This window comes from Phocoena sinus, chromosome 19, assembly GCF_008692025.1.
Source record: "Phocoena sinus isolate mPhoSin1 chromosome 19, mPhoSin1.pri, whole genome shotgun sequence".
NCBI lineage: Eukaryota > Metazoa > Chordata > Mammalia > Artiodactyla > Phocoenidae > Phocoena > Phocoena sinus.
The window spans coordinates 13,277,287-13,303,068 of NC_045781.1; the positions used below are offsets into that span (position 1 = coordinate 13,277,287).

Below are 25,782 nucleotides of genomic sequence, written 5' to 3' on the forward strand. Positions count from 1 at the left end.
ACGTGTCATTCATCTGTTTGCTTATGAATCTGCTCTATCATTTACTTCGTTACTCATTCATGTGTCCACTCACTCATTTCTCATTCATGTGTGCATTCATGGGGGTTTCCATTTGTTTCTTTATATGTTCATGTTTGTTCATTTATTCATTCCTTGGATCATTTGTCTTTTAAATCAGCTATTGCAAGTATCTTCAAAGAACTAAAGGAAATCAAGTCTAAAGTATTAAAGAGAATTATGATGACAATGGCTCATCAAACAGAGAATATTAACAGAGGTAGATAATATACAAAATAACCATATAGAGTTGAAAAGTACAAAGACTGAAATTTAAAAAACACTAGAGGGGTACAACAGCATACTTGAGCTGGTAGGAGAAAGAATCAATGAACTTGAAGGTAGAACAACAGAGGCTATCCAGTCTGAAGAAAAACTAACAGAGCCTCAGAGACCTGTGGGACACCATCTAGTGTACCAACAGATGCATAATGGGAGTCCTAGAAGGAGAGATGAGAAAGGAGCAGAAAAATATTTGGAAAAATAATGGCCTCAAAGTCCCAAATTTGATGAAAAATATTAATCTACACATCCAAGAAACTAGGTGGCCTAGTGGTTAGGGTTCCTGGCTTTCACTGCCGTGGCCTGGGTTCAATCCCTTGTTGGGGAACTGAGATCCCACAAACCTCATGGTGTGGCAAAAAACAAAAACAGCTCAAGTAGGATAAATTCATTGAGCTCCACACCTAGGTAGATCATACTCAAACCGCCTAAAGGCAAAGGTAAAGAGAAATCTTGAAAGCCAGCCAGGGAAAAACGACTCACCACATATAAGAAAATCTCAGTAAGATTATCAGCTGACTTACGAGAAAAAATAGAGGTCAGCCATCCATCCCTCCAGCCATCCTTCTTTTCATTCATCCAACCAGTCAGCCGTCTCTTCACGCATTTCTTTATTCGGCCATCCTTCTCTCCATCACTTCACACACTCTTCCATCCAGCTATAGCCTACGGCCACGTGTCCACATATACATCCACCCAAATACCCATATAAACATATCCTTCCACTCGTCATCTACCTGTTCACTGACATGCTCATTCATTCAGTCACTCATTCATTTTACCAACAGTCACTGCACAAATACTGTAGATATTTAAGATCAGGAAATCTTAGGAAACTTCGAGACAGGTCTCAAGAGCAAGCTCGGGAGGAGGATTCTCTGATCTCCTCTCTTACCACAGTGTGTCAGCAGGTCTTGATGAAATTCGAGCAAATCCTGTCGGATCTCTTCAGGGACAGGACACTCTTCCTCGTCGTCAGCATCTTTGAAGTGCAACAGCATGTTGATCTAGGGGAAGGTCAAAGACTAGAATGAGGGTCAGAGACCCCAGAGCAGGAACTCTGAAGTCAAGGATCAAAGACCCTATCGTGAGTTCTTGTCTAAGGTCATTAGCGAAGAATATCTGGGCGACTAAAGGTTCGAAAGGAGCGAGGGTCAGTCTGCGGTGACTCAGAAGTCTGGTTCAGAGAGAGGCAGAAGAGTAACAGCTAAGTATATGGATAGGGTCAGAGGTCAAGCTCAGATTTAGAGGTTAAGTGAGCATCGTCAGTGATCGGAGTAAGGGGAGAGGTTGAGGTTGGGTTTAGACAGCAAGGCCAGCTGGGGTCAGGGGTCAGAGGACCTGCTCCTGGGGTGGGGAGCGGAACTCGCGAGTGCGTCGGGCAGTCTCTGCTGCGGTCATGGTGAAGGCTTTCACGAGGATGCTGTAGCGGTCCCTCTGGTTGGCCTGGAGCTTGTCCACGTAGCGCTCTGCAAAGGCTGCAAGAGACTCTACACGGTGCTGCAGCTCTTGGTCACAGAAATACTCCAGCAGGTGACACATCTGGGGGATGACAGCCATGCAGTAGGAGGGATGGTGGTGAGACCGTCAGGACTTCCTTGAAACTTTTCTTGCTTTCTCTCCCCACTCCGTAGCCCTGCTCTGGTCGAGCCACCACTGTCTCCCGCCTGGATCCTCAAGCCGGCCATCTCCACGGTCTCATCCCTCTAATTCACCTCCCACGTGGAAACCAGATAGCTCATTCAAAGCCAGCAGCACTCCACCGCTTTATGCCCTTCCACAGCTCCCCAGTGCCTTGGGACAAAGTCCAGACTCAAGCCCCACCAGACCCTGTGTGTACTAGCCCGGAGGGATGGAGGCTGGGAAACAGGAAGAATCAGCCCACCTGTAACTTAACAGACTCCGGCAGCTTCATCTGTAGCAGCCCCTCCTCCAAGTCTTCTTCTTTGTCCCCTTCTGCCGCCTCCTCTTCCTCTTGTTCTGCATCTTCCTTCTCCTGTGCCTCTTCCTCCTCGTCCTCCTCCTTCCTCCTCCTCGTCCTCCTCGTCCTCCTCGTCCTCTTCTTCCTCAGTGAATACTTCAGGCTCAATCATCTTCAAGATCTGTTTCACATCCTCATCGCCAAAGATACCCATCACCTATGGGACAAAGCCCGGGTCTGTCACTGTGGCCTGCAAGGCTTCCATAATCAAGACCCAGCCTCACTCCCCAGATCTGTTTCTCCCGCACAGGCCAGATTCATTCCTGCACTGGCTGTATATGGCTCCTCTTACAAGCAGGAAAGGCACACACACCCCACGCCCTGCCATCCATCCTCCTTAAGATCCCCCCAGATCCACACCCTGTGTCCCACGTACATGGGCCAGACTACATAGCCAAACACGAGCACCTCTCCCTTCACAAGTGTCCGTTTTCCCAAGCTTGAGCTTTGTTACTCTGTAACAGGAACACACCCTACACCTGAGGCCCTCATAGCTCCCAGCATATGCTAGCTCTCAGTCACATAATGAAGATGCTATCAGATGGAAGGAGAGTAGGTGGATAAAAGGGAAAAATAGTGGGGAAAGAGCGAGAGATGAATGAACAGGCGGAGGACTGGGTGACTGGGTGGATGAATTAATAAATGGAATAGTAGAGGTTTGATGCGGAGATGGATGGATGGGTGGATGATGAACTGAGAGATGAAGGTAAAGGTGGGAAGAAAGAGATGGTGGGTAGATGGATGACAGGATAAATGATGTATAGTAGGTGGGGTGGATAGATGGTTTGACAGATGCATAAGTAAGTAAATGAGTAGATGGGCAAATAGATAAATGGGTAAATAACCAGGCACTGGGGTAGGATGGATATGTGGATGGGTGGATAGGTTTGTGTATGAAAAATTGGATGGATGGATGGATATATGGATGAGTCATTAGATGGTTATGTGAATGAAAGGGTACATGAAATGAAGAAGGGGTAGAAGGATGGAGAATGGGTGAATTAAAGGGTGTAGATGGTTGGATGGATTTGTGGGTACGTGGATGGGTCTTAATATATATGGATAGAGAGATGCATGGATTGATGGGACAGATAGGTGGAAACGGAGAAATGGATGAATCTGTGGATGGGTGGATGAGTGGATGCACAGGTGAAGGAGGTTGATGGTTGAATGCGTGAAGGGAAAGATAGATTAATAAATAAATGGGTAGGGGGATGGATGAATAGATGAAATGGTGGATGTAATGATGTGTGGATGAATGGACAACTAGATTGAAAGTTAGATGGATACATGTAGGTATGGGTGGATAATTGGGTGGAGACTGGAAGGATAAATAGATGAGGAACATTTGGATGGAAAGATGGGGGTATGTTTGAATGAATAGGTGGAATGGATGGAAAGGTTGTGGAGGATGGATGAATGACGGTTGGTTGGATGGATGAATGGAAAGAAGGGAAGTGATTACTGAACAGATGAATAGATGGCAGACGAATGGATGGAAGGAAAAGTGAATGAGTAGATGACAGAAGGATAAGTTGGAAGGTGAAGGGTATATGGGACAGAGAGATGAATGGGTAGTTGGATGTATAAATGGGAGGGGGAACATATGGAGGTATGTATGTACAGATGGATGGATGATTTGGAATGTGAAAGAACAGGCCAGAGGGAAGCAGGAGGGAAGCCATTACCAGCAGGGTGGACACAAGCTTGAGCACGGGGCACAAACTGGAAACTCCACGGAGCCCCCGACAGGGTCGCGTGCGTGCTGCCCACCGTCTCGCACTGCCTCCCACAGCATTCTTAGTGCTTTGTCCCGAAGAGCCTCCAGAGGGATGCTGGGGCTGAGACGGGATGGAGCTTCTGCCGCCCCAGCAGCTGGCAGGGCAAGCCACAAAACAGGGAGCTAAGAAATGGTGCGGAAGGCCGCAGCGAGGTGGTGACGCCGACACCAAGGAAGGCTGTAGCGGCGGGGACCATTATCTGCCCTTTTTCCAGGCGGGAAGAGGGTGATGGCACGGGTCTCAGGAGTGAGGGGCACAATGTACTCAGAGAGCATGGAGCGGGCGGCTGCGGCAGGCACTTTCGAGATGGATGCTGATGAGGAGGTCGTAGTAGCCTGCACGCAGGGGGCCGGGCAGGTGTTGCGTCTTCCAGGGGCGTGCAGCAGCTGTGCCTGGTCCACGTGGCTGCACAGAGCGTGTGCCACACGGTTGTTGCCACAGGGCGCACACAGCGCAGTAGAGGCGGAGGGTGTGCGAGTGGAAGCGCTGCAGGTCCAAGCGCTCCGACAGCTCCAGGATGTCCATAGGCATCTGCAGTGGAGATGGGCCACATTCAGGGACTCAGCAGGCTGAGGAGGTGGGGAGACAGAGACACAGACCACAGAGAGGCAAAGAGGTGCTCAGGGGAGTGTTGGTGGCCCCAGCAGCGAATCCCAGTGTTCTGCTGGGTCAAGGTGCTGTGAGGTCTGTGGAGCTGAGTCTAGGAGTCTTTTAATGGTTCTGGAAGTCCCTCAGTGGTCTGAGGGCTTCCTGACATATATCTGGGATCCATGGGATGGTCTGGTACTCTGGGGATCTAAGAGTCCATGGGAAATATCTGGTGACCCTGAGATGTATCTAGGATCCTAGGTTGGTCTGAATCCCCTCTGGCAGGTCTGAGTACCCCTGGTTATATTTGAGCACCACCAGAATGTAAACTCCGCCAGTACAGGACATTTCTGCCTCTTTTGTTTGTTTGTTTGCTATATTCCCAGCACCTAAAAAAGGACTTAGCGGGCTTCCCTGGTGGCGCAGTGGTTAAGAATCCACCTGCCAGTACAGGGGACATGGGTTGGAGCCCTGGTCCGGGAAGATCCCACATGCCGCAGAACAACTAAGTGAGTTGTTCTGAGTCTCACAACTACCCAGTCCTCACCACTACCCAGACTGTGCTCTAGAGCCCGCGAGCCACAACTACTGAAGCCCGCGCGCCTATAAGCCGTGCTCCGCAACAAGAGAAGCCACCGCAATGAGAAGCCTGGGCACTGCAAACGAAGAGTCGCCCCCGCTCGCATGCAACTACAGAAAGCCCAACGTGCAGCAACGAAGGACTCAACACAGCCAAAAATAAATAAATAAAGGACTTAGCAAATAGTATGTGCTCAATAAATATTTGTTGTAGGAACAAATGAATAAATGGGTACGTCTGAGGCCCCTGGGGATGTGTCTGAGTCCTCCTGGGCAGGTCTGAGTCTCCTGAGTTATACAAGAGCATTACTAGAATGTCCGTTCACAAGAGTTTGGTGTCTCCAGGCTAGAATTCTGCTGTCACACAGGAAGAGCTCAGAGCTATTTGTCGAATCAGTGAATAAAGGAAGATGAAGCGTCTTCCTCGGGTGAGGTCTTGGATCCTGGCCACATTTAGAGTCCTTAAAAGCTTTCCTGTCATCCATGTGAATACTCTTTAGCCCGGTGTGCCTGGGTCCCCTGGAGCGGGTTAGATATCTCCAAGGGATACCTCTAAAGTCTCCTGGGTATGTCCAAGAGAACCTGGGGTGCCTCCAGGCCTCTCTGAATAATGTGCGAGACTCTCTGAGGTGCACTTGAAGCCCCTGGGATGCTGTGTGGTCTCCTTGATGTGGATCTGGACTCCCTGCAATGGGTTTGGAGCCCCGTAGGTGAGTCTGGAGTCCACTGGGGTGTTAGCTGGGAATGACTGGGCTGAGTCTGGGTCCCCTGAGGTGGGTCTGAGACTGCTGAAAGGGATTTAGAGCCCCCTGGAGTGTTATCTGGGGATGGTAAGGGAGGTCCGGGGCTCCCTGGGGTGTTGTCTGGAGTCCCGGGGTAGTGGGGAGGGGCACCGGGTGGGATCCAGACCCCAGAGCGCTTGCAGTATCCGCCCCACCCCTGGGCGCCGGGGCTGTCCCTGACCGGTTCTCCTCGGGGATGTGCAGCGCCATCATGGTCAGCGGCTCCTGGCACTGCACGGACCAGCCCAGCCGCTCGCCCGCACGCCGCGTGTCCACCTGCAGGAAGCGGTTGGGCATGCGGCTCCACGACACGGGCATGAGCATCTGAACCTCGAGCCGCGGCGGGCACTGTGGGCTGGGGTTCTTGCGCTCGCTCAGAAACATGGCGGCCGACAGCGGCATGATGTTCTGGGGACACAGGGGTATGCACGTATCAGGACCCCCCACCCTTTCCCTCTCGCCACTCTGTTTCCAGGAAGACCTCCCGGATTTCTCCCCCCACTTCAGCCGCTCTGCCAGCCTGACCTCCCACACCTCTGTCCTCAGCCTGCCCCCATTAGCGCCCCACCACTGCAACCTGACCTTCTGCTTCCCCAGCTCAAACTGGATGACGTTCTGGTGTGTCGGCAGGACAAAGACGGCAGGAAACAGCTTTGTATTGGGTTCCACCTGGAAAGGGAGAAGAGGGCAGGGTGAGGAAGGAGATGAACTGGAGGTGGTACTGACTCTGGACCCCCAACTCGGGAGCCAGCTGCCCCAGCCTGATGCTGCTGGTGTCTACAGATCCAAACTCAGGCACTGGAGGCTCCGCAAGAGCCCTGAAGTGGCTCACGGGCTGCACCTCCTCTGATCCAATGAGGCCAACCTCCTCCACCTCCCCCAGGGCAACCTGTGGTCTGGGTCTTTGCGCACGTCGTGCCCACCCCCACCCACGAATGCCATTCCTGTTTCTCTCCCAAGCACTTATTTATTCTTCAAAGTTCAAAAAGCATCCTCTGACTGCCTTTCCCTGCAGCCCCTCTGATCTTTGAAGAGAAACCCACCCAGGCTCTAACACAACAAACACCACTATCTGGGAAGCAGTCTTGTCAAACCTGAACCTAATCCAATCTAATCTGGACCCATCTCCCAGTTTACAAGAAAATACAGGGGACAGAGGAAAATGTTTAAATGACACCTCAGGTGTGCATCAGCCAGATTCAGCCTGTGGGAAACGAGGCCAGCACTCTTCAGATGGTAGTATGCACACGAATGCCCTGAGATTTATTTTAAAAATCAGATTCTGGGGCTTCCCTGGTGGCGCAGTGGTTGAGAATCTGCCTGCTAATGCAGGGGACACGGGTTCGAGCCCCGGTCTGGGAGGATCCCAGATGCCGCGGAGCAACTAGGCCCGTGAGCCACAACTGCTGAGCCTGCGCATCTGGAGCCTGTGTTCCGCAGCAGGAGAGGCCGCGATAGTGAGAGGCCTGCGCACCGCGATGAAGAGTGGCCCCCGCCCGCCGCAACTGGAGAAAGCCCTCGCACAGAAACGGGGACCCGACACAGCCATAAATAAATAAATAAATAATAAAAAAACTGAGCTAAAATTCAAGCCCTCTTAAAAAAAAAAAATCAGATTCTGATTGGGCAGGTCTGGGTAAGAGCCTGAGATTCTGCATTTCTAACAGGCTCCCAGGTGATGCAGAGCCTGCTGGTCCAGGGACCACACTTTGAGGAGCAAAGTTCTACCAGACAGACAGCTGATTTCTTCAGTGAATACATTTCAAAGGGGAAGAAAAGAAAAAAATGGAAGGGAAATCTACATATGAAAAGAGACTGAAGGGACTTAGCAACCAACCAAAACATATCTCCTTATTTAGATTCTGATTCAAACAAACAGTAAAAAGACATTTTGGAGACAACCAGAGAAGTTTGACCATGGGCTGGATATTTGGTGATATCTAAGAATTCTTGGGGTTTTTTTAAGACAACAGTGGTATTGTGGCTATGTTTTTTAAAAGAATCCTCATCTTTTAGAGATACATACTGAAAAGAGACAAACTATCGTATATCTGAGACAAACCATACTCCAGTGGGTGTGGATAAAGATGAACCAAGGTTAGCCGTGAGTGGGTACTAGTTGGAGCTGTGTAATGGAGACATGGAGGTTCATTATGCTGTTCTATTTTTGTGTATTTTAAAATTTTTCCATTTAAAATAAAGTTTTATAAAATAAATAAAGTTAGATGGATTAATGGATGGATAGCAGATTCGTGGTAGTAGGTATATGGGCATTCATGATACAATTCCTTCAATTTTGCTGTATGCTTGAAATCTTTCATAATAAAGTGATGAAAAGGAAAATCCCACCTTAGAATTTTGGCCCATCCCAGGATGTGCCCTGATTGGTGAAAAGGTGGCGACTGGTATCACCCAGCCCAAGAGGGATATGGACTTCTCTCCAAGGTCAAGGCTCTGTTCTGTCTCCCTCTTTCTGGATGTCAGTTCGAGGAATGGTGCACCTAGGTGGTCTCCCAGGAACCTCCCAGCTCTGGCCTGTCCTGAGGCTGTTTCATCCTGTCTCTCTGGGGTCTGCCCTCAGAGGGTGTCTGGGAGGGGTCCCGGGATGCTGAGACACGAGGACGCTATTGCTAGGTTGCTGAATGAGGGCTGGGCTTACCTGGAAAAAGGTGTTGCTCTCTTTGCCGTTGGCGGTAAAGGTCATTAGGCCAGTGGCCAAGTCCACCAGGCAGCCAATGACGAGGTCCGTGTGGCTGATCCGGCCCTGCTGCCCGGGGCTCACGAAGTCTCCACCCCACACCATGTAGCAGTTGCTGCACTTGAGGCTAGAGGACACAGGAGTGATCAGTGCCCGGATCGTCAGCCGAGGCGCTCTGGACCCTGGACACCCCCTTCCCTGAGCTCCCGGAATACCATGACTCAGAGCCCCACCCCCAAACGCCCGCCACCTGCAGACCTGAGTGCTGAAACCCCTCACCCCAGACCCTGAGCCCCTCGGGGCTAGAATTCTTAGAAGCTGGTGGGGGGAAGGAGGGGTTCCAGAACGAGGAGAAGGAGAAGGGGAGCAGGACGAGAGGATAGAAAAAGGAGGTAAACTAGAAAGAGGACGGCAAGATGGAAGAGGAGGAGAAAATGGAAAAGAAATGGACGAAGAAGAGGAGGGAAAACACGGAGCAGGATCCATGGGAGGAAGACAAGCAGGAAGAGAGGAGGGGCTTCCCTGGTGGCGCAGTGGTTGAGAGTCCACCTGCCAATGCAGGGGACACGGGTTCATGCCCCGGTCCGGGAAGATCCCACATGCCGCGGACCGGCTGCGCCTGCGCGTCCGGAGCCTGTGCTCCACAACGGGAGAGGCCCCAGCAGTGAGAGGTCCGCGTACCGCAAAAAAAAAAAAAAAAGAGAGGAGGAAAGGAGGAGGAGGTGCCCAGCGCTGACCTCCGGTCTCCCACGGCCCCCGCCCCTGCCCGCACCTGCTGTGGATGTTGCCTTGCTCATCCCCCATGGTCACCGTCACCACCCGGACCTTGCTGAGGTCGAAGTTCATGTCGTGCTGATGGTAGTCGGGGGTGACCCAGCCCACCCACACGCAGCTGGGCTCCTGGCCGGCGAAGACCCTCACGGAGTAATAGTACTGAAGAGGCAAAGGGGGGACCGGTGGTCAGTGGGCTTCCCTGAGACTCTGAGTTGACTTCTCTGGATTCTCAGTGTTCTCTGGGATTTTAACAAGAAGTTGCTGGATTTGAGACCCCCTGGGTCTGTGTCCTTCTGTTTCTGTATTTACTGATGTATTCCTAGATTCGGGAATCCTTTGGGACTGTTTTGTGATACACCCAAATTTGGGTCCCTCCCCAGGTTATACAGCAATGTTATAAATAAATAATAGCTCACAAATGAACTCACTTCAATCCTTACACCAAGCGGATACACTTTTTATCTCCATTTTACTGATGGGGAAACCATAGCGCTTCCACAGCAGAGAAGACATAGAGCCGTGAAGTGACGCCCAGGTAGCCCGTGATCCTAACCACTAGGCTGCTTGTCTCAGAAAATATTCCAGATTTGGTGAATCCCCAAACTGTATTGGAATACTTGTGAATTCTGGTTCCCAGGAATATACTAGAATAGCTACTAAGTTTGGGGTGTTGAGTTTATATGGGTGAACCCAAACATTGGGGTGCCAAGTCTCTGTTGGTTTATCCCTGGGATTTGGGGGGCCCTGGGAGTTCTATCAGTGTGCCCCATGGCTTCATTGTGTTCCCTGCAATTTTTAGGCCCCTTAGCTATATGGATTTAGGGGTTCAAAGGGTTAAATTGATGTGCACTGTATTTTGTGGTCTCCTGTATATATCGCGGTGTCCCCAGATAAGGGCAATTACTGGGGATTACAGCATGAAATTTGGAAATCTGGAGGGGAAGGCCTGAAGTTGAGGGTCCCCGGTTCCCACCGTGGTGGTATTGAGGATGATCTCAGGGTCATCACGGTCGTCAGCAGGCACCACCTCGCGAGGGAGTCGGGGCAGAGTGGGGGTGGCTGGTGGCTGGGTCATCATGGCGGCCTTCTTGGCCTTGAACAAGAACCTGGTGGTGGAGAGGAGAGGCTGTCATGAGATTCACTCTCAAGCCCAGCTCCCCAGCCCTCTCCATCACAACGTTCGTGCCTCCACATCCATCCTAAATAAACCTCGTTTCTAATACCCAAGGCCTCGCCTCTAGAGGGATGAAATTCCCAACTGCACCAGCATAGCCCACCGTGGAGGAGCTCTGTGCTTTCAAATTCCGGGTTACCCAGATTTAAAGGTGCCTCTGGGAACATGGAGGTTCCCTTGGGGAGCACACAATGGTCCCCTAAGTCACCATGTCTCATATGGGTGCTAAAGGCATTTGGGAAAGGACAATTCTTCATTGGGCACTGCCTTGTGCATTGAAGACATGTAGAATCCCTGGAGTCCCCAGCATGCAGTACCTCCCCGCAAAACTGTGATAACTAAAAATCTCCCATCATTTCCAAACATCCCCTCAAGAGACACAGAACTAAATCCCACTGAAAACTACTGCCACAGTAGGGGAAAAGCAGATTTAGTTTCATTTCACATTGAATGCCCTTTGAGGGTCTCTCTTGAAGTTAGTTTTTTGGGGGTACATTTGAGACACAGGAGTGACCCCAATTTAGAAGACCAATGATATTCACTGGGATACCTTGGGGTACAGTCAACTTTCCCAAGATTCTGAGGTCCCCTTTAGTGTTCACAGATAATGAAGTCCACTGGATGAAAAGCTTTGGTACCCCAAGGACCGTGGAGCTCTCCATAGATATAGTGGGGCATCCCGATTTTACATTCTCAGGGAAATTAGAGCAGCCCAGGGAAATAATAGCGTTCACTCGAGACATAACAGGATCCCTCAGTAATCTGACCCCACTTAGCATATATGGGCCCACTTTGGGATACAGTGGGATTTCTCAAGTTACTGAGGTTGCCTAATTGGGGGTCCCAGGACAGCCCCCCAAACCCCACCCTGCCCCACCCTTGACTCACCCTCTCTTCTTGTTCTTCTCCGTGGTAGCATCCTTCTCATTCTCTGCCCTGGGAGGCTGGGCCTCTACCCCAGCCTGGGCGGTGCCCCCGGATGACCCTTCCTTGGCAGTTCCTTCTTTGCCCCCCTCAGCCTCGCCCCAGTGCCCAGCTGAGCGGCGCAGGTTTTCATAGTCGGGATCAGGCTCCGCTGCCCGGGCCTCATCCTCAGCGGGAGGCTGCAGGCCAGGGGGTGCCAGAGGGGTGGCCCCTGCGGTGCAGCGGAAGTGCTGGTGGAACTGGACCGGAAGGCTCAGCCGGAGAAAGAGCATCTCCACCAGACTGTTCTGGGAGCCCCACGTGCGGTGGGTCAGGCGCAGGCAGGGGGGTGTGTCCACGGTGCCGTCCACACGAGTCACCTGTGGGGGTGAGGCAGGAAGCACTGAGCCAGGAGGGTGAGCTAGGCCATTGGTCCTAAACCTTATTACACACAGAGTCACCACTAGGCCTTAGAGCACCGTGTGAGAATTAGCCAAAGACTCACTCCTCCGAGCGTACGAACTCCCATGGGACACACAGCTTGGCCGTGGGGTGCATTCAGGCTTCTGTCTACCTTTGTCTGGACACCTTTGTAGAGTGGGCAGCCCTGATCAGACACTGGAATCACCTGGGGAGCTTTCAAAACCTTCCTGCGCACACGGCTCACTCCAGACCAGGTCATCCACCCATCCACCCATTCATTCTTCCATCCTTCCACCCACCGATCCATCCATCCATCCATTTACCCATCCATCCATCTAACACTACACAAATATTTACTGAGCACCTACTGTGTGCCAGGCACTGTTCCAAGTGCTGGGAACACATCAGTGAACAGAACAAGGGCTCTGCCCTCCTGCTCTCTTGGGGAGAGCAGCCCAGAAGGGTCAGATTTTTTTAAAGGCTCCCCAGAGGAATTTCTGTTAGACTTGTTGGTTGTGGAAATATAACACTCAGAAGAATGCACACATCATAAGTGCACAGCACAATGAGGTTTTGGAGGGACCACGCCTATGTACCCAGCACTCAGATGGAGAAATGGAACACCACCAGTCCCCCTGGGGGTCCCCTCAGTGCCCGTTTAGTCACTACACTCAAAGATAGTGAGGGATTCTGATGAGGGAAATGCACCGACCTGGCCTAAATAAAGGGCAGGAGCTGAGAGAGGGACAGGTGCCTGGCCTGTGCGCTCCAAAGACAGACTCTCAAGTTTTCTGGAGACTCCATTAACAACTGGAGCAGTTCCCTTTCTTTGATGCCCCACCTCAAGGTGACCTCCTCAAGGACCAATTGCCAAGAGAGACCTCTGTGCTCTTCACCAGCCAATGAATTCACCCCAAAACCGTGCAACCAAGACTGTCTGCAGGGTCTTTTTCTCCCCTCTCTCCCATCTCTCTTATAAATCCTGTTCTACCTCTGCTCCTTGGCAAGCCTACTGACCATCTCCTTCCTGTGATATGTATGCAAAGTAACTTAATGTCTGATTATTCGTTCACAGTTAATGCCCTTCTGACTTAGCACATCACAGGTTAGCTTTGCCCATTCTTGAACTTTCTGTGAATGGGATCCTACAGTATGTGCTCTTTTGTGTCCGGCTTCTTTCATTCAACATTATGTCTGAGAGACTCGTCCATGTGGTTGTGGGTAGGTTAGTTTATTCATTCTCACTGCTGTCTAGCATGCTGTTCTTTGGGTTGAGAACACCATCTGGCAGTGGCAGGGATAGGGAGGTTCACGTCTTCCCCACCATCCTCTCCCGCCCCAGGCACCTCTCTGGTCTTTGCGCTCCCATTCTCGCCTCCTCCAATCCACTGTCAATAGAGACCGTTCCAAAACTCAGATCTAGACTGGACATTCCCCAGTTTAAAACCCTTCCATTTTTACCTAGCCTTAAAATGCCTTCCCACAAATTATTTATTAATTATAAAGAGAAAAATAGTAACTTGATGGTGGAGAAACTTGGCAGACTCCACTATAACCAAACAGTCAAAGTTAATGTAATCAGTAATAAGACATAATGACATGATGTGCCGCCCTGATATTCTGCATCAAGAAGAACACAACCTCTTTGCTATGGTATTCGTGCCAAATACATGAGGAATATTCTGCAAAATAACTGGTCTGTACTCTTCAAAAATGTCAGCATCATGACAGACAAACACTCAGAAATATTCTACATTGAAGACTAAAGAGACATAACAACTAACTGCAATGTGTAACTGCGGATTGGATTTTGGACCAGAAAAATAAAAAGAGACATCATTGCCACGATTAACGAAATTTGAATATGGGTTGTAAATTAGGTAACAGTATGTATCAATGTAAAATTCCCTGATTTTCATAACTGTAGCTCTGTAAGAGCACAGCCTGTTCTGAAGAAATGCACATTGAAATATTTAGGGATAAAGAGGCACGATGTCTCCAACTTACCTAAATAATTCAGAAAAGAGAAAGAGAGAGAGAATGTGAGAGAGAAGGAGATCTGAACGATGCCTAGGATGGGAAAACTGAGGCTCAGGAGGAGACAGTCACAGGCCCAGGTCATACAGCAGGTAAAAGGCCAACTCCAGGTCTGATTCTAAAGTACCAGCTGAAGCTTAGCCACGTGGAATTCAAGTTCTTCCCAGGTTGAGAAAAAGACTGTATCACTTTGATTTATTGTCAGAATCTGACCCTGAGTTTAACCTTGGGAAAGAAAGGCACTGGGGTCTAAAAATTAGGATACCAGATTAATGACGAGTTACTAAAAATAAACAAACCCATGGGAATTCCCTGGCAGTCCAGTGGTTAGCACTCCTTGCTCTCACTGCCAAGGACCCGGGGAACTAAGATCCCACAAGCTTGCTGCCGTGCTTTGTGGCCGGCAATAAATAAATAAACAAACAAACCCCCAAAATACCACCACAGGTAACAGTTAGTAAGGAAGGTGCCGAAATGTACCCAGTGATTTATATTTCTTTAAACCTTGTTGTAGGATTAGATAGTTATAAGGGCTGGAAATGTCCACTGGGGTCACTTAATCCAGCTTCTCTTTTCTCCCTTCCCCCATTTTGTAGGCACGGTACCTGGAGCCCAGAAAGGTGTAGTTTGCCAAGGTTATACCCTACAAGGCAGCCCTGGGAGCCCATGATCCTGACACCCACTTCTACACGGTTTGTGGGCTAACAAAGAAGCCAAAGAGAAGCTTGGGGAAGAGAACTGTGGGGAGAATGAGGTTTGGAAGCAGATCAGAGCGTGCTGAGTGGGGTCGGTCCTCACCTCATAGTGGGGATGCTCAGGGGGCGTGGCCTGAAACTGGGGAAGGCTCTTGCTGAACCAGGTAGTGACCGGGCGCTGCATGTTGATGGCAAATGGCTCAAAACCTTCCTGGAGGCCACAGATGGTAAAGAACCGCAGGGAGCTCACATCCTGGCCCAGGTTCAGGTGACCCACCTGGCCAGGTCCCAAGCTGCAGACGGGCAGGAAGCCTAGTGGGAGGGGATAGATGGGCAGGGGTGAGGATAGATGGGCAGGGCAGGGGCAGCCATGGGGAAGGAGGTACTGTGGAAAGTAGGGTCAGGTGAGATGGAAGAAAACCAGAAAGGGGCCACAAGGCCAGCCCTCACCATCCCCAATCTCAATATCCCGGAAGGCTGTTTCAGAGCCTGAATCGGACATGAGGACCTCGCCGTTGAGGGTGAAGATAATGGTGTTCTCTGTGAGGTCGATCATGCAGCCCACGACATCACCTGACTGCCAGGGACGCCCAAACGGTTCACTGCCCAAGTGCCAGCGCTGACCCTGTGAGGGCGCAACGGGAGACGTGGTGCAGGAGAGACACACAGAGGGACGGGGAGGTACAGAAACAAGGGGAGACGTGGTGCAAGGGAGACGTGGTGCAGGAGAGACACACAGAGGAACGGGGAGGTACAGAAGCAACGGGAGACGTGGTGCAGGACAGACACACAGAGGAACGGGGAGATACAGAAGCAAGGGGAGACGTGGTGCAGGACAGACACACAGAGGAACAGGGAGGTACAGAAGCAACGGGAGACGTGGTGCAGGAGAGACACACAGAGGAACGGGGAGATACAGAAGCAAGGGGAGACGTGGTGCAGGTGAGACACACAGAGGAACGGGGAGATACAGAAGCAACGGGGGACGTGGTGCAGGAGAGACACACAGAGGAACGGGGAGATACAGAAGCAACGGGAGACGTGGTGCAGGAGAGACACACAGAGGAACGGGGAGATACAGAAGCAAGGGGAGACGTAAAGATACAAGTGTCAGCTCCAGGGCATGTGGGACAGAAGAGGGCTCACCCCCACGGTGGCCCCCATCTCACCCCACGTTTGCATCCATGATCCTTAAAGGATAAGCTTTCAGGCTTTCCCCTCCCACTAATCTCTGTATCTCATCCCTTCTGCCTGGGTTCTCTATTGTTTCCATGACTGGGGCTGGGGTTATACAGACCACCAAAGTGCTAGTGGAGGGTTGGGGACAGCAGCAAGTAGAGGGATGGAAAGGAAAAACTAACCTGTCAATGTCCCCCATATGGACCCAAATATACCCATATGCCCCCAGAATAGATAAATGGATAATGAGATGGATGGATAGGAAGCAGGGTATATGGCTGGATGGAAGAACGAAATGAAAGCTGAGAGTCTACCTGGGTTGATGCAGGGAGGGAAGAAAGTGTAGACAGACACATAGGTAGATGGATGGGTGGATGGATAAATAGATGATGTACTTATGCATTAAATTATTGGATAGATGAATGGATAAATGAAATCACAAATTGACTGAACAGGTGAATTGAGGAACTAACAACTACATGAATAGATGGCAACGTGGATGACTAAATGATTCTTTGGACAGATGAGAAGGATGGATGAATGGACAGACAGATGGTTGGATAGAGAGATGGATGATGGATGGACATATGCGTGGACAGAGAGAGGGAAGGATACATGGAAGAATGGGTAGATGAGTGGGAAGGTAGAGTCAGAGATGGGCGGACAGAGTGAGGCACAGGTAGAGGCAGGGCTGGAGTGTATGAGCTGTGGGAAGGACCACAGAGTCTGGTAGAGTGGAGCCCAGGGAGCTACCCACGCGGTGCCCATTGAAGACATAGGCCAGCTCATCAGCTCCCAGCTCCACGTCAGGCCGCAGCTCAGGCCTCGCCCAGCCCACTCGCATCTCGCCGGTGGTGACTGCCTCAAACTCGAAGTACCAGCGGCCGCTCTGCACCACATAGGATTTCTCTGCCCTGAAGATGCGCACCCGGTCCCAGCGAGACTGGCTCTCCACCTGACCTACAAATGGGGCCGGGCAGAGTCAGAGAGGCTGGGTTGGTGGGAGAGACCAGGAAAGGTAAGGGCTTTGCGGGGCTGGGAGGAAAGGGACAATTCTTGGTGTTAGGGAAGACCTGGGGAATCTCAGAGAGGCAGGAGGGACCTACTGAGACTTCTCCTCCATCCCTTTGCAGTCAGAGCTTCACAGAGGAACTAGTGACAGAGGCATTGAGGAAGAAAGTCGGGTCAGTCACAGTCATGGTCTGGGGTGAAGGGTCAAGATTAAGGTCAATGGTAAGAATCAAGGGTTGAGAGTAAGATCAGGAAGAGAGAGTCAGGGTCAGGGAGGGGATAGAAATTGCGGCTGGGGTCAGGGGTTAAGAAATTGAAAGTTGAGGACCACAGTCAGGGTTGAGGGTTGAGGCTGGGATTGGGGGCTCAGTGATAGGTCAGGAGTCAAGTTAGGAGTAGGGATTAGAGGCTCTTTAAGTCCTTGGTTGGGTGGCTCCACGTTATAGCTATAGTCCAGAGGTTAGGAGTTAGGGGTCGTAGCTGGGGGTCAGGAATTGGAGTCAGGGTCAGGGTTAGCGCTCACTGGTTCCTGGTCTGGCTGTTCAGTGTTGTAGCCGTAGCCCAGGCAGGGCTTGAGTCAGGTCAAGGTCAGTGGTCAAGATCAGGTTCAGGGTCAGGGACAGAGTGTCAGGGCTGGGGGGGAGAGGGTCAGTGCTGTAGATGTAGCCCATTGAGAGGCGAGTTGGGTCAGAGATCAGGAGTCAAGGGCCGGGGTTAGGGTCAGGGTAGGACTCAGGGTCAGGGGCCTGTGGTCAGCACTCACTGGGCTCCTGGTCCGGCGGCTCAATGTTGTAGCCGTAGCCCAGCAGGGTGCGCACGGCCTGGCAGAGGCTGTCCCGGTTGCTGCGCTTGGTGGCCTCGTCCAGCAGGCGGTAGGGCACAAGGCGAGGGTTCCGGCGTGCAGGGATGTCCTGCACAGAGCTGTAGGTCCAGCCCTGGGCCACTCGGTCTCGTGCCCACACATTGTGTCCGTTCTCCGCCAGCCGGTCCACCAGCATCGTCTGCGCGGGCGTCAGTCTCACGTGGCTCAGGTCCAGAGGCGCTGGCTTGTACCCATTGCTCATCATGTACCTGCGGGTGTGGCGGGGTTCGGTGGGACAAGACCCTCACCTCCACTTCTAGGCTCTGTGCTATGGGCTCCCTGACTTCTGACCCTTGTCCTTCGGATTCCATGATCTTTAGCCTTGAGCTTTGAAATTTCTGACCTTTGGTCTCTGACATCAGGGTTCTACGACTCCCTTAAATAAGCTTTGATATACTTGACTTCTGACCCCAGGATCCTGTGACCGTAGCAAGGGCTTTGACTTCACTGACCTCTGGCCTCTGTGACCCCTTCTTCATCTTGATTTTGGGAGCCTCATTTCTCACGCTGGAACTCTCTGACCCCTCACTTCCAACTTTGAGGCTTCTTACCTCTGATCCCAGGACCCTATCATTCTAAACTCCTGGCTTTGGAGTCCTTGACCTTTGAACCTTGGCATCTATCCCCAGGACCTCTGATCTCTCATCTATAATTTTAGGATCCCTTACTTACAACTCTAACAATTTCTCACCTCTTTCCATTGACCCCTCACCTCTAACTCAGAGATATTACCTCTGTTCTCTCATTTTCCCGGACTCCATGGCAGACTCTGACCCTGGGTCCGACTCACTCCCACTCTCACTCTAGAATGCCTAACTCCGCATTCCTGACACCTCCCCAGGACACTCACCACTGACTCCAGAGCCCCGACCCCTGGTCCTATGACCTCCACCCTAACCCACAGCCCCTTGGTTTCTGACCTCAGCCTCCTCCCACCGGCCCTCAGTTGCTCCAGCCCTCACCACGGCATCCCCGGCCCCCTACTCTCTTCCCCAGGTGGGGCCCGGGCCGCCCACACTCACGTCTTGGGGAGTTTTGTCTTCTTCAGGTTGTCTTCCGCCTTCTCGTCCGCCATGCCCACGTGGCAGCCCAGCGCCAGCAGGGTCCTGGGGCGGGGGGTGGAGGCAGGGGGACAGGGTCACCCCACGTGGCCTCCCTGCCGCTGGCATCCTCTCCCCACAGCCCAGCTCCCCTCATCCCCCAGCCCGTCAGCTCTGTCTCTGGGTCACTAGCTCTCTCCACCTCTCTTGTTCTGGTTTTCTGGGCGTCTGTCCCGTCTCTCTTGGTCTTGGTGTCTGTGTCTCTCTGGCTCCTGACTCTCCCTGTTTCTCTGTCACTGTATTTCTTTGACTGTGCTTGTCTTTTCCTGTCTGCTTCTTTCCTTGTCTCTTTCTCTCTCTTTCACTTGCTGAGCATCTCTCTTTTTTTTTTTTTTGCGGTACGCGGGCCTCCTCTCACTGTTGTGGCCTCTCCCGTTGTGGAGCACGGGCTCCGGACGCGCAGGCTCAGCGGCCATGGCTCACGGGCTCAGCCGCTCCGCAGCATGTGGGATCTTCCCGGACCGGGGCACGAACCCGTGTCCCCTGCATCGGCAGGCGGACTCTCAACCACTGCGCCACCAGGGAAGCCCTGAGCATCTCTCTTTATGCCTCTGTCTCTTACTTGCCCCCTGTCAGTTTCAGCCTCACAATCCCAGTCTCCCTCTCTCTCTCTGCCTCCCTTTTGTCTCTCCCTCTCTGTCTCTCTCAGTCTCGGTCTCGCTCCCCCTGTCTCTCCTTGCCCCCCGCCCAGCGGTCAGGCCCGGGCCCCTGCTCCCTGGTCCGCCCCTCACTTGAGCGTCTCCCCCGACATCTGCAGGTTGTAATTCCTCTCAGGCTCCGGTAGGCTGTGGAAGTCCACGAGACACGGGTGCAGCCTCTTATTGTCATCCCGAACCTGGAGAAACTCCAGAGTCAACTCCTCGGTTCCCCTTCCCTCCCCAGCACTCCCAGACTGTGACCCCTGGCCTCCCCAACCCGTTCTGCCACCCAAGGAGCCCCTTCCCAAAGTCGCTTCCCCCAGCCCCCAGCCCCTCCCAGTTAGTGAGCAGTTGTCACTCCACCACAGCCAGCCTAGCCTCTCCCCCCGCCCGCCCCGCGCTGCAGGCAGCCCCCTCACCGGGCCGTAGGTCCAGCCCTGCTCAATGCGAGTCAGCGCCCAGAGTTCATGGATGTTCTCCGCCAGCTTCTCCCGAATACCCTCCAGATGGGGAGGCAGGACAATCTGGGGGCAGGTGACATTTGTGAGGTCCCTGCATCCCCTCCAGTCTGCGTCATGACCCCTCTTCCCGAGAACACGTGCGAGCCCTGAGCAGTTCCCCAGAGAGCTTTGACCTTTCCTACTGCCGAGCCTTGCTCCCCATCACCTCACCCTGCCTCCAGGGTTGACGTCCAGCTGCGTAAGGACTTAGCATCCTCAGAATTAAGGAACTATCTGGGAATGGGTCTGTCTCCCCCTGTGGACTGCGAGCTCCGTGAAGGCAGGGCTGGGGCTGTCTCTGTCTCCAGCATTTTCCCAGCCCTGTCCAGCCCAGAAGGGGATGCTTGTGAAATGTTTGCTCAATGAATGGATGAGTCTCTTTCCTTCTCTGTACAATGAGAATCAGAACGATATTAACTCATGACACTTACTTTATAAGGGTTCAGTGAAATCATTTACATAAACTACTAAATGCTATATACAGTGGACCCTCAAACAATGTGAGCTTGAACTGCGCGGATTTTTTTTCAATAAACATAAATAGTACCTGTATTTTCATTTTACAGATCTTTAAATTAACTAAGTGTGGGGAAAAGCTTGTGTTTGATTAGAGATCACAAGATGCGGAATCAAAAGAACTAGGGCTTGAGTCCTGATTCTATCCAAACTATTTTAGCTTCCTGCCCTAGGGTGTGTCGTTTACCAATTCCTTTGTTTTTAAGACAGAGAGAGCAGTGCTGGGACTTGCGACTGTGCCCCTAACCCTCCCGCATAGTTTCTTTAAATGCGTGGCACATGGTAGGTGCCTAGTCATATTTAGATTGTTGCTGTTCTGCAGGCAGAGATAATGATGGTTGGACCAGGGTGGGATGTGGGGGGGAGAAGGGATTGGGAGAGGTGGAGTGGACAACCCCTGAGGCTGCCAGGTGGGTGGGGGAGGGGAAGGGAGCCATCCAGGAGGAGGCCCAGGGCTCTGGCCTGGCTACAGGGGGATGGCAAGTTCACCCCTGCAATAACATTACTACTACCAATAATGACAGTAACTCTACTGAGTACTTACTATTTCCTCAGGCCCATGCTAAGCATTTCACACATATTAATTCATCTAACCTTCACAACAATGCTAGAGGGAGGTTCTCTCGTTCCCCCGGTTTCCTCACAGGTCAGGGAACTGAGGCACAGAGAAGTGAAGCCGCATGCCCGCGGTGACATGCTGAAAGTCAAACCCTTGTGACCAGCCTCTTAAACAGGACTTATATTCCCTCCTATAGGGACACGCCTGGAGGAAAGGTGGGGAGCTCAGATTGGGATAGGAGGAGTGAGAGAGGCGTGGAATAGAAAAGATGCCCAACAAATTGTGGTGGATAAGATCACAGGCACAGGCTTTGGGATCAGACTGCCTGGGCTCAAATGCTGTGTGACGTGCACAGGCTGCTTAACCTCTCTGGGCCTCACTTTCCTCAGCTGTATATTGGGGGCAATAATAGTCCTTTTTAGGGAATTCCCTGGCGGTCCAGTGACTAGGACTCCGTGCTTTCACTGCTGAGGGCCCAGGTTCAATCCCTGGTCGGGGAGCTAAGATCCCACAAGCCACTCGGAGCAGCAAATAAATACTTTTTAAAAATTAAATAAATAAATAATAGTCTTTTTTTTAGGGGACCATACCGAGGACCCCCTGAAACCGAGATTCTGCCTTGAGAGAATCCTTTGCCTCCTCTCTGCCTCAGCTTCCCCACCTGTTAAACAACAGGGTCCCCAGCTTCCAGCTCAGCTCCCCATCTCCCTGGCTCCTAAGGGAGTCTGCCTCTCCAAGAAACCCTTGCAGAGCAGGCAGTACCTGGACAGTGTCCACAGGGCAGGGCACAAAGTCGGTGTGTGAGAGGCAGCGGCTGGGGCCCACCAGGTGAGGCCCCCGGGGCCCTTCCCGCCGATACTCCTTGATGGGCTCCAGATGGAGTCGCTCTCGCGGGAGCACAGCCTCATGACAAGGGGCATAGCCAGGCGGAGGGAGGAACTTGAATTCGCCATGGCGGCCACCAAGGAGGAACCGCACCCTAGGTGGGAGAGTGGGGGTCACTAGTGAGGGCAGTATACAGAGGAGAGTCTGTACTCAGTGGGGGGAAGGGAGCAATCTTGGGATCAGTGGAAGGTTCTGGGGAGACCTGAGGTCACTGGACAGTCATAGGGTCATGGAGGTCATTTAGGAGTCAGGAAACTCTAAGGTCAAAGAAAATGCTGGAGGTCAATAGGAATCTTTGGAAAACCAAAAAGGAAAGTGGGGGTCAGGTCACTGGGGAGTTAATCCAAGGTCATGGGAAAGTCCTTTGGAGGAGGTCCTGGATCAACAGAACATCTAGAGATACCAGAAGGTTTGTGGGAGACCAAGAAGAAGGTCACTTGGAAGTCACTGAGAGTCTGGTGTAACCTTGAGAAAATCATAATCGCCACTGAAATGGTGAGTAAGTCATTCACAGAGGTTGGGGTCACTGGGAAAAGATTGGGCTACTGAGAGGTCTTTGAAATAACTGTGGTCGTTGAGAGGTCACTGGGAAATTATGGAACTATTAGAATATCGTTGGGAGACGCTGGGGTCATTGGGAAGTTAAGAGCATGGAGTCACTGGGAGGCTTTGTGGTCATTGGAAGATCACTGTCAGATTCTGGAATCATCTGGAGGTCACTGGAATGGCATAGAATCATTGGGAGAGTCAGAGGTCATCTGGGAGGTCACTGGAAGAAACTTATTAATCATTAGAAGGTCATTGTGAAATTTGGGGGACACTTGGGGTGAAGCTGACAGCATTGGGAGGGTCTGGGTCATTGGGAGGACACTGAGAGTGTCTGGGATCATGTAGAGGTCACTGGGACCTTCGTGTAGAGGTCTGGCCTGTCAGTCCTGAGAGAAGGCTGCTGGGTCCTGGCCCCATAGAAGGCCATGGCGTGCTTGCAGAAGCTGTCTCAGGACAGTCCCAGGTCTGGGGACTGGCCAGGGGGCTGGGGCAAGTCCTTACTTGACACCAGCTGAGAAGCTGACAACGGGGAAGAAGAGCCCATCAAGGTTGAAGGCCTCGAAGACACCCTGCACAGGACAGCCATTGATGCGGAAGGAGATGGACGGCACGCTGAGGTCCAGGCAGCAGCTGACCACGTCCTCAGGGGCCAGGAGGTGCTGCCCTGGGGAAGTCACCAGGCGTGGCACGTGTCCTGCACCAGGATCACCAGGGAGAAGTCAGAGGTCCAATGGAACCAATGGTCTCAAGAGACAAGGGCAGGTATTAGAGGATCCTATAGGGTCTGGACCCTAGCAACTCTAAGGTCAAGTGTTCCTGAGAGATTAGAGGCAGAAGTCAAGTTTCCCCTGATGTTAGGTTCCTGAGAGGTGTGGGGGTCAAAGATTAAAGTCATCTTGGAGTTAGGATTCTATAAAACCTTTGGGGGCATAAGTCAAAGATCAGAGATCATAATAATCGGGGCAGTTCTCTGGGCTCTCTAGGGTCAGAGATCTGACATCCTCTGGGGTCAGAGTTCTGGAGGCTATGAAGAAACAGGTTCGAGCCAAGATTCTGAAAGCTCTAGGGTTAGGGTCTTAGGAAATGAGGAGTAAGGGGTCAAAGTTAGCCTGTTTGGGGGTCAGGATCCCAAGAACCCCAAGGCATGTGGTGAGAGCCTAGAAACCCTGGGTCAATGGTCAGGGTTGAGGGTCCCCTAGAAGGGTCCAGGTACCTGTCCAGAGATGTAGCCCATCAAAGCCGTAGGAATAGAGGTCATCGCCGACCCCGTTGCCGCCCCAGCCCTCGCCGCCCCCAGGGTACGGGCTGTAGCCCTCAGTGAGGGCCCAGCCCACCCGCAGGTGGGTGGCCTGAGCTGTCAGGAATGGAGCCACCTCGTCCACCATCACCTCAAAGTACCATTTGAGGTACTGCGTGGAGCCCTCTGCTCGGCCCACAAAAATGTTGGGGCGGATGCTGTAGGAGAGACAGGACAGGAGAGGAGGATGAAGGAGAGATGGCGAGGAGACCCAGGCTAGTGGGGGGTGGGAGAGGAAGGGAGAAAGACAAAGATATACATACACAAGAAAAACAGAAAAGCAGAGAAACAGAGAGAGAAAGCAGAGACAGAGACGGACAGAGAGGCATCAAAGGACAGAGAAGAGAGAGATGGGAGAGAGACCAGGAAAAAGAGATGGAGGAGAAATAGAGACAGACAGATGAAGACAAAAAGAGCAAACACAGAAAGAAAGAGGGAGGAAGAGACAGAGGCAGAAATGGAGCAGGGAGAGAGGACAAGAGGAATGAGAAGCCAGGGATGAGCTGGGGACAGCTGTGGGGACTGGGGTGGGAGATGGAGGAAGGCCCATCCACCTGGGTGTGGAGTCTGAGTCAGGGAGGGGATTGCGAGGTTCTGAGTTCTGGGGTCAGGGGTTAGGGGCCAGACCTGGTGACAAAGTTGATGAGGTTTGTCTGCAGCAGAAGCTCGCGGCCAGGGAGCAAGTTCTCAGTAATAAGATCTTGGTTGGAGCGCACGGCCACGCCATTGCACACACACAGGGAACACAGCACATCCAGCACCTGGAGGTCAAGGTCAGAGGTCAGGGTGTGAGGGTACCTGGGCGGGGGGCGGGGTGGGGTGCGGGTTGTCCATGGAAGACCCAGAGTGGGAAACCAGAAGGATGATATGCCAGGATGGGAGATAGAGCTTTTGACTGAGAAGAGGTGGTGAAAGTGGGAGGTCAGGGGTCACAGAGAGAGATCGGAGTCAAAGAGAAATATCAGGAAAGAGGAGGGGGCCGTATGAGCTGGGATAAGACATCAGCAATGTAAGAAAAGAGAGACTAAGGAATTCCCTGGCGGTCCAGTGGTTAGGACTCTGAGCTTCCCTGGGTTCGATCGTTGGTTGGGGAACTAAGATCCTGCAAGCCACATGGCTTGGCCAAAAAAAAAAAAAAGACTGGGGTAAAAGGTCAGAAGTCAGTGGGAAGAGTGAAAGGGTCGGTCAGGGAGAGAGCACAGGGATAAAGATGAGGTTTAGATCAGTGGAGGTTGCAAACTTGCGTCTTCAGGGGCCAGGTAGATAATGTAAATATGTGAAGTGGTTAGAAATAATGCAGTGGAAACCAGTAGCACTTGGGGCAAACTGGAGAGTGTCTATGCAGCCCCCCTAAAGGCTACAAAATTAGAAATTGAAAAAATACTTCAAAGAGCTAATGAAGCACATCTGTGGCCCAGAACCCATTTAAGAACCATGAGTTTGAGACCTTTGTGTTGAGATGGAAGCTTGTGGTAGAGGAGTCCAGGTAAGAGATAAGATGGGGAAATGGGGGTAATTCGAGGGCCATGGGGAAAGGTCAGGGTTCAGCATTCAGGGGATAAGAGGTCAGGGATGAGAGGCCAACCTTGTGGTTCCTCCCATGCTTGTCCAGGAGGGAGATGATGGACTTGATGTGGTTCTCCTGGATGATGTTCAGGACCTCGGGACTCTCAATCAGGACACAGTACAGCACCTCCAGGATCCCTGCATAGGGATCAGAGTGAGAGGTGAAGTGGCTGCAGCCCTCCCGTCCCCGCAAGTCCCCATCCCCTCCGCCTGGGTTCTCCTACCTGAGGAGGCCTCCAGCCGATCCAGCTTGCTGACCAGCCAATCCAGGTTGTTGGAGAAGAGGGCACAGTTGGCACGATTGCCACGGATCAGAGAGGCTGAGGGTGGAGAGAGGGGTCAGACCCAGTAGGACTGGGAACCTCG

General features: G+C 52.1%; 1 protein-coding gene across 1 annotated transcript in view; it reads right to left on the bottom strand.

Annotated features, from left to right (window-relative positions):
* Positions 1 to 25,782, bottom strand: part of RYR1 (ryanodine receptor 1) — a 118,099-nt gene that overhangs the window by 74,394 nt on the left and 17,923 nt on the right. Inside the window, 31 exon segments of the mRNA XM_032611825.1 lie at positions 1,235 to 1,346; positions 1,681 to 1,881; positions 2,225 to 2,365; positions 2,367 to 2,477; positions 4,009 to 4,047; positions 4,050 to 4,205; positions 4,207 to 4,239; positions 4,241 to 4,270; positions 4,272 to 4,382; positions 4,384 to 4,473; positions 4,476 to 4,538; positions 4,540 to 4,632; positions 6,222 to 6,458; positions 6,633 to 6,719; positions 8,710 to 8,875; positions 9,521 to 9,681; positions 10,496 to 10,628; positions 11,585 to 11,979; positions 14,858 to 15,066; positions 15,205 to 15,379; positions 16,691 to 16,893; positions 17,708 to 18,015; positions 18,829 to 18,912; positions 19,638 to 19,741; positions 19,964 to 20,068; positions 21,882 to 22,098; positions 23,055 to 23,247; positions 23,767 to 24,008; positions 24,478 to 24,611; positions 25,436 to 25,554; positions 25,641 to 25,736. Of these exon segments, the coding sequence (XP_032467716.1) occupies positions 1,235 to 1,346; positions 1,681 to 1,881; positions 2,225 to 2,365; positions 2,367 to 2,477; positions 4,009 to 4,047; positions 4,050 to 4,205; positions 4,207 to 4,239; positions 4,241 to 4,270; positions 4,272 to 4,382; positions 4,384 to 4,473; positions 4,476 to 4,538; positions 4,540 to 4,632; positions 6,222 to 6,458; positions 6,633 to 6,719; positions 8,710 to 8,875; positions 9,521 to 9,681; positions 10,496 to 10,628; positions 11,585 to 11,979; positions 14,858 to 15,066; positions 15,205 to 15,379; positions 16,691 to 16,893; positions 17,708 to 18,015; positions 18,829 to 18,912; positions 19,638 to 19,741; positions 19,964 to 20,068; positions 21,882 to 22,098; positions 23,055 to 23,247; positions 23,767 to 24,008; positions 24,478 to 24,611; positions 25,436 to 25,554; positions 25,641 to 25,736 (4,548 nt within the window).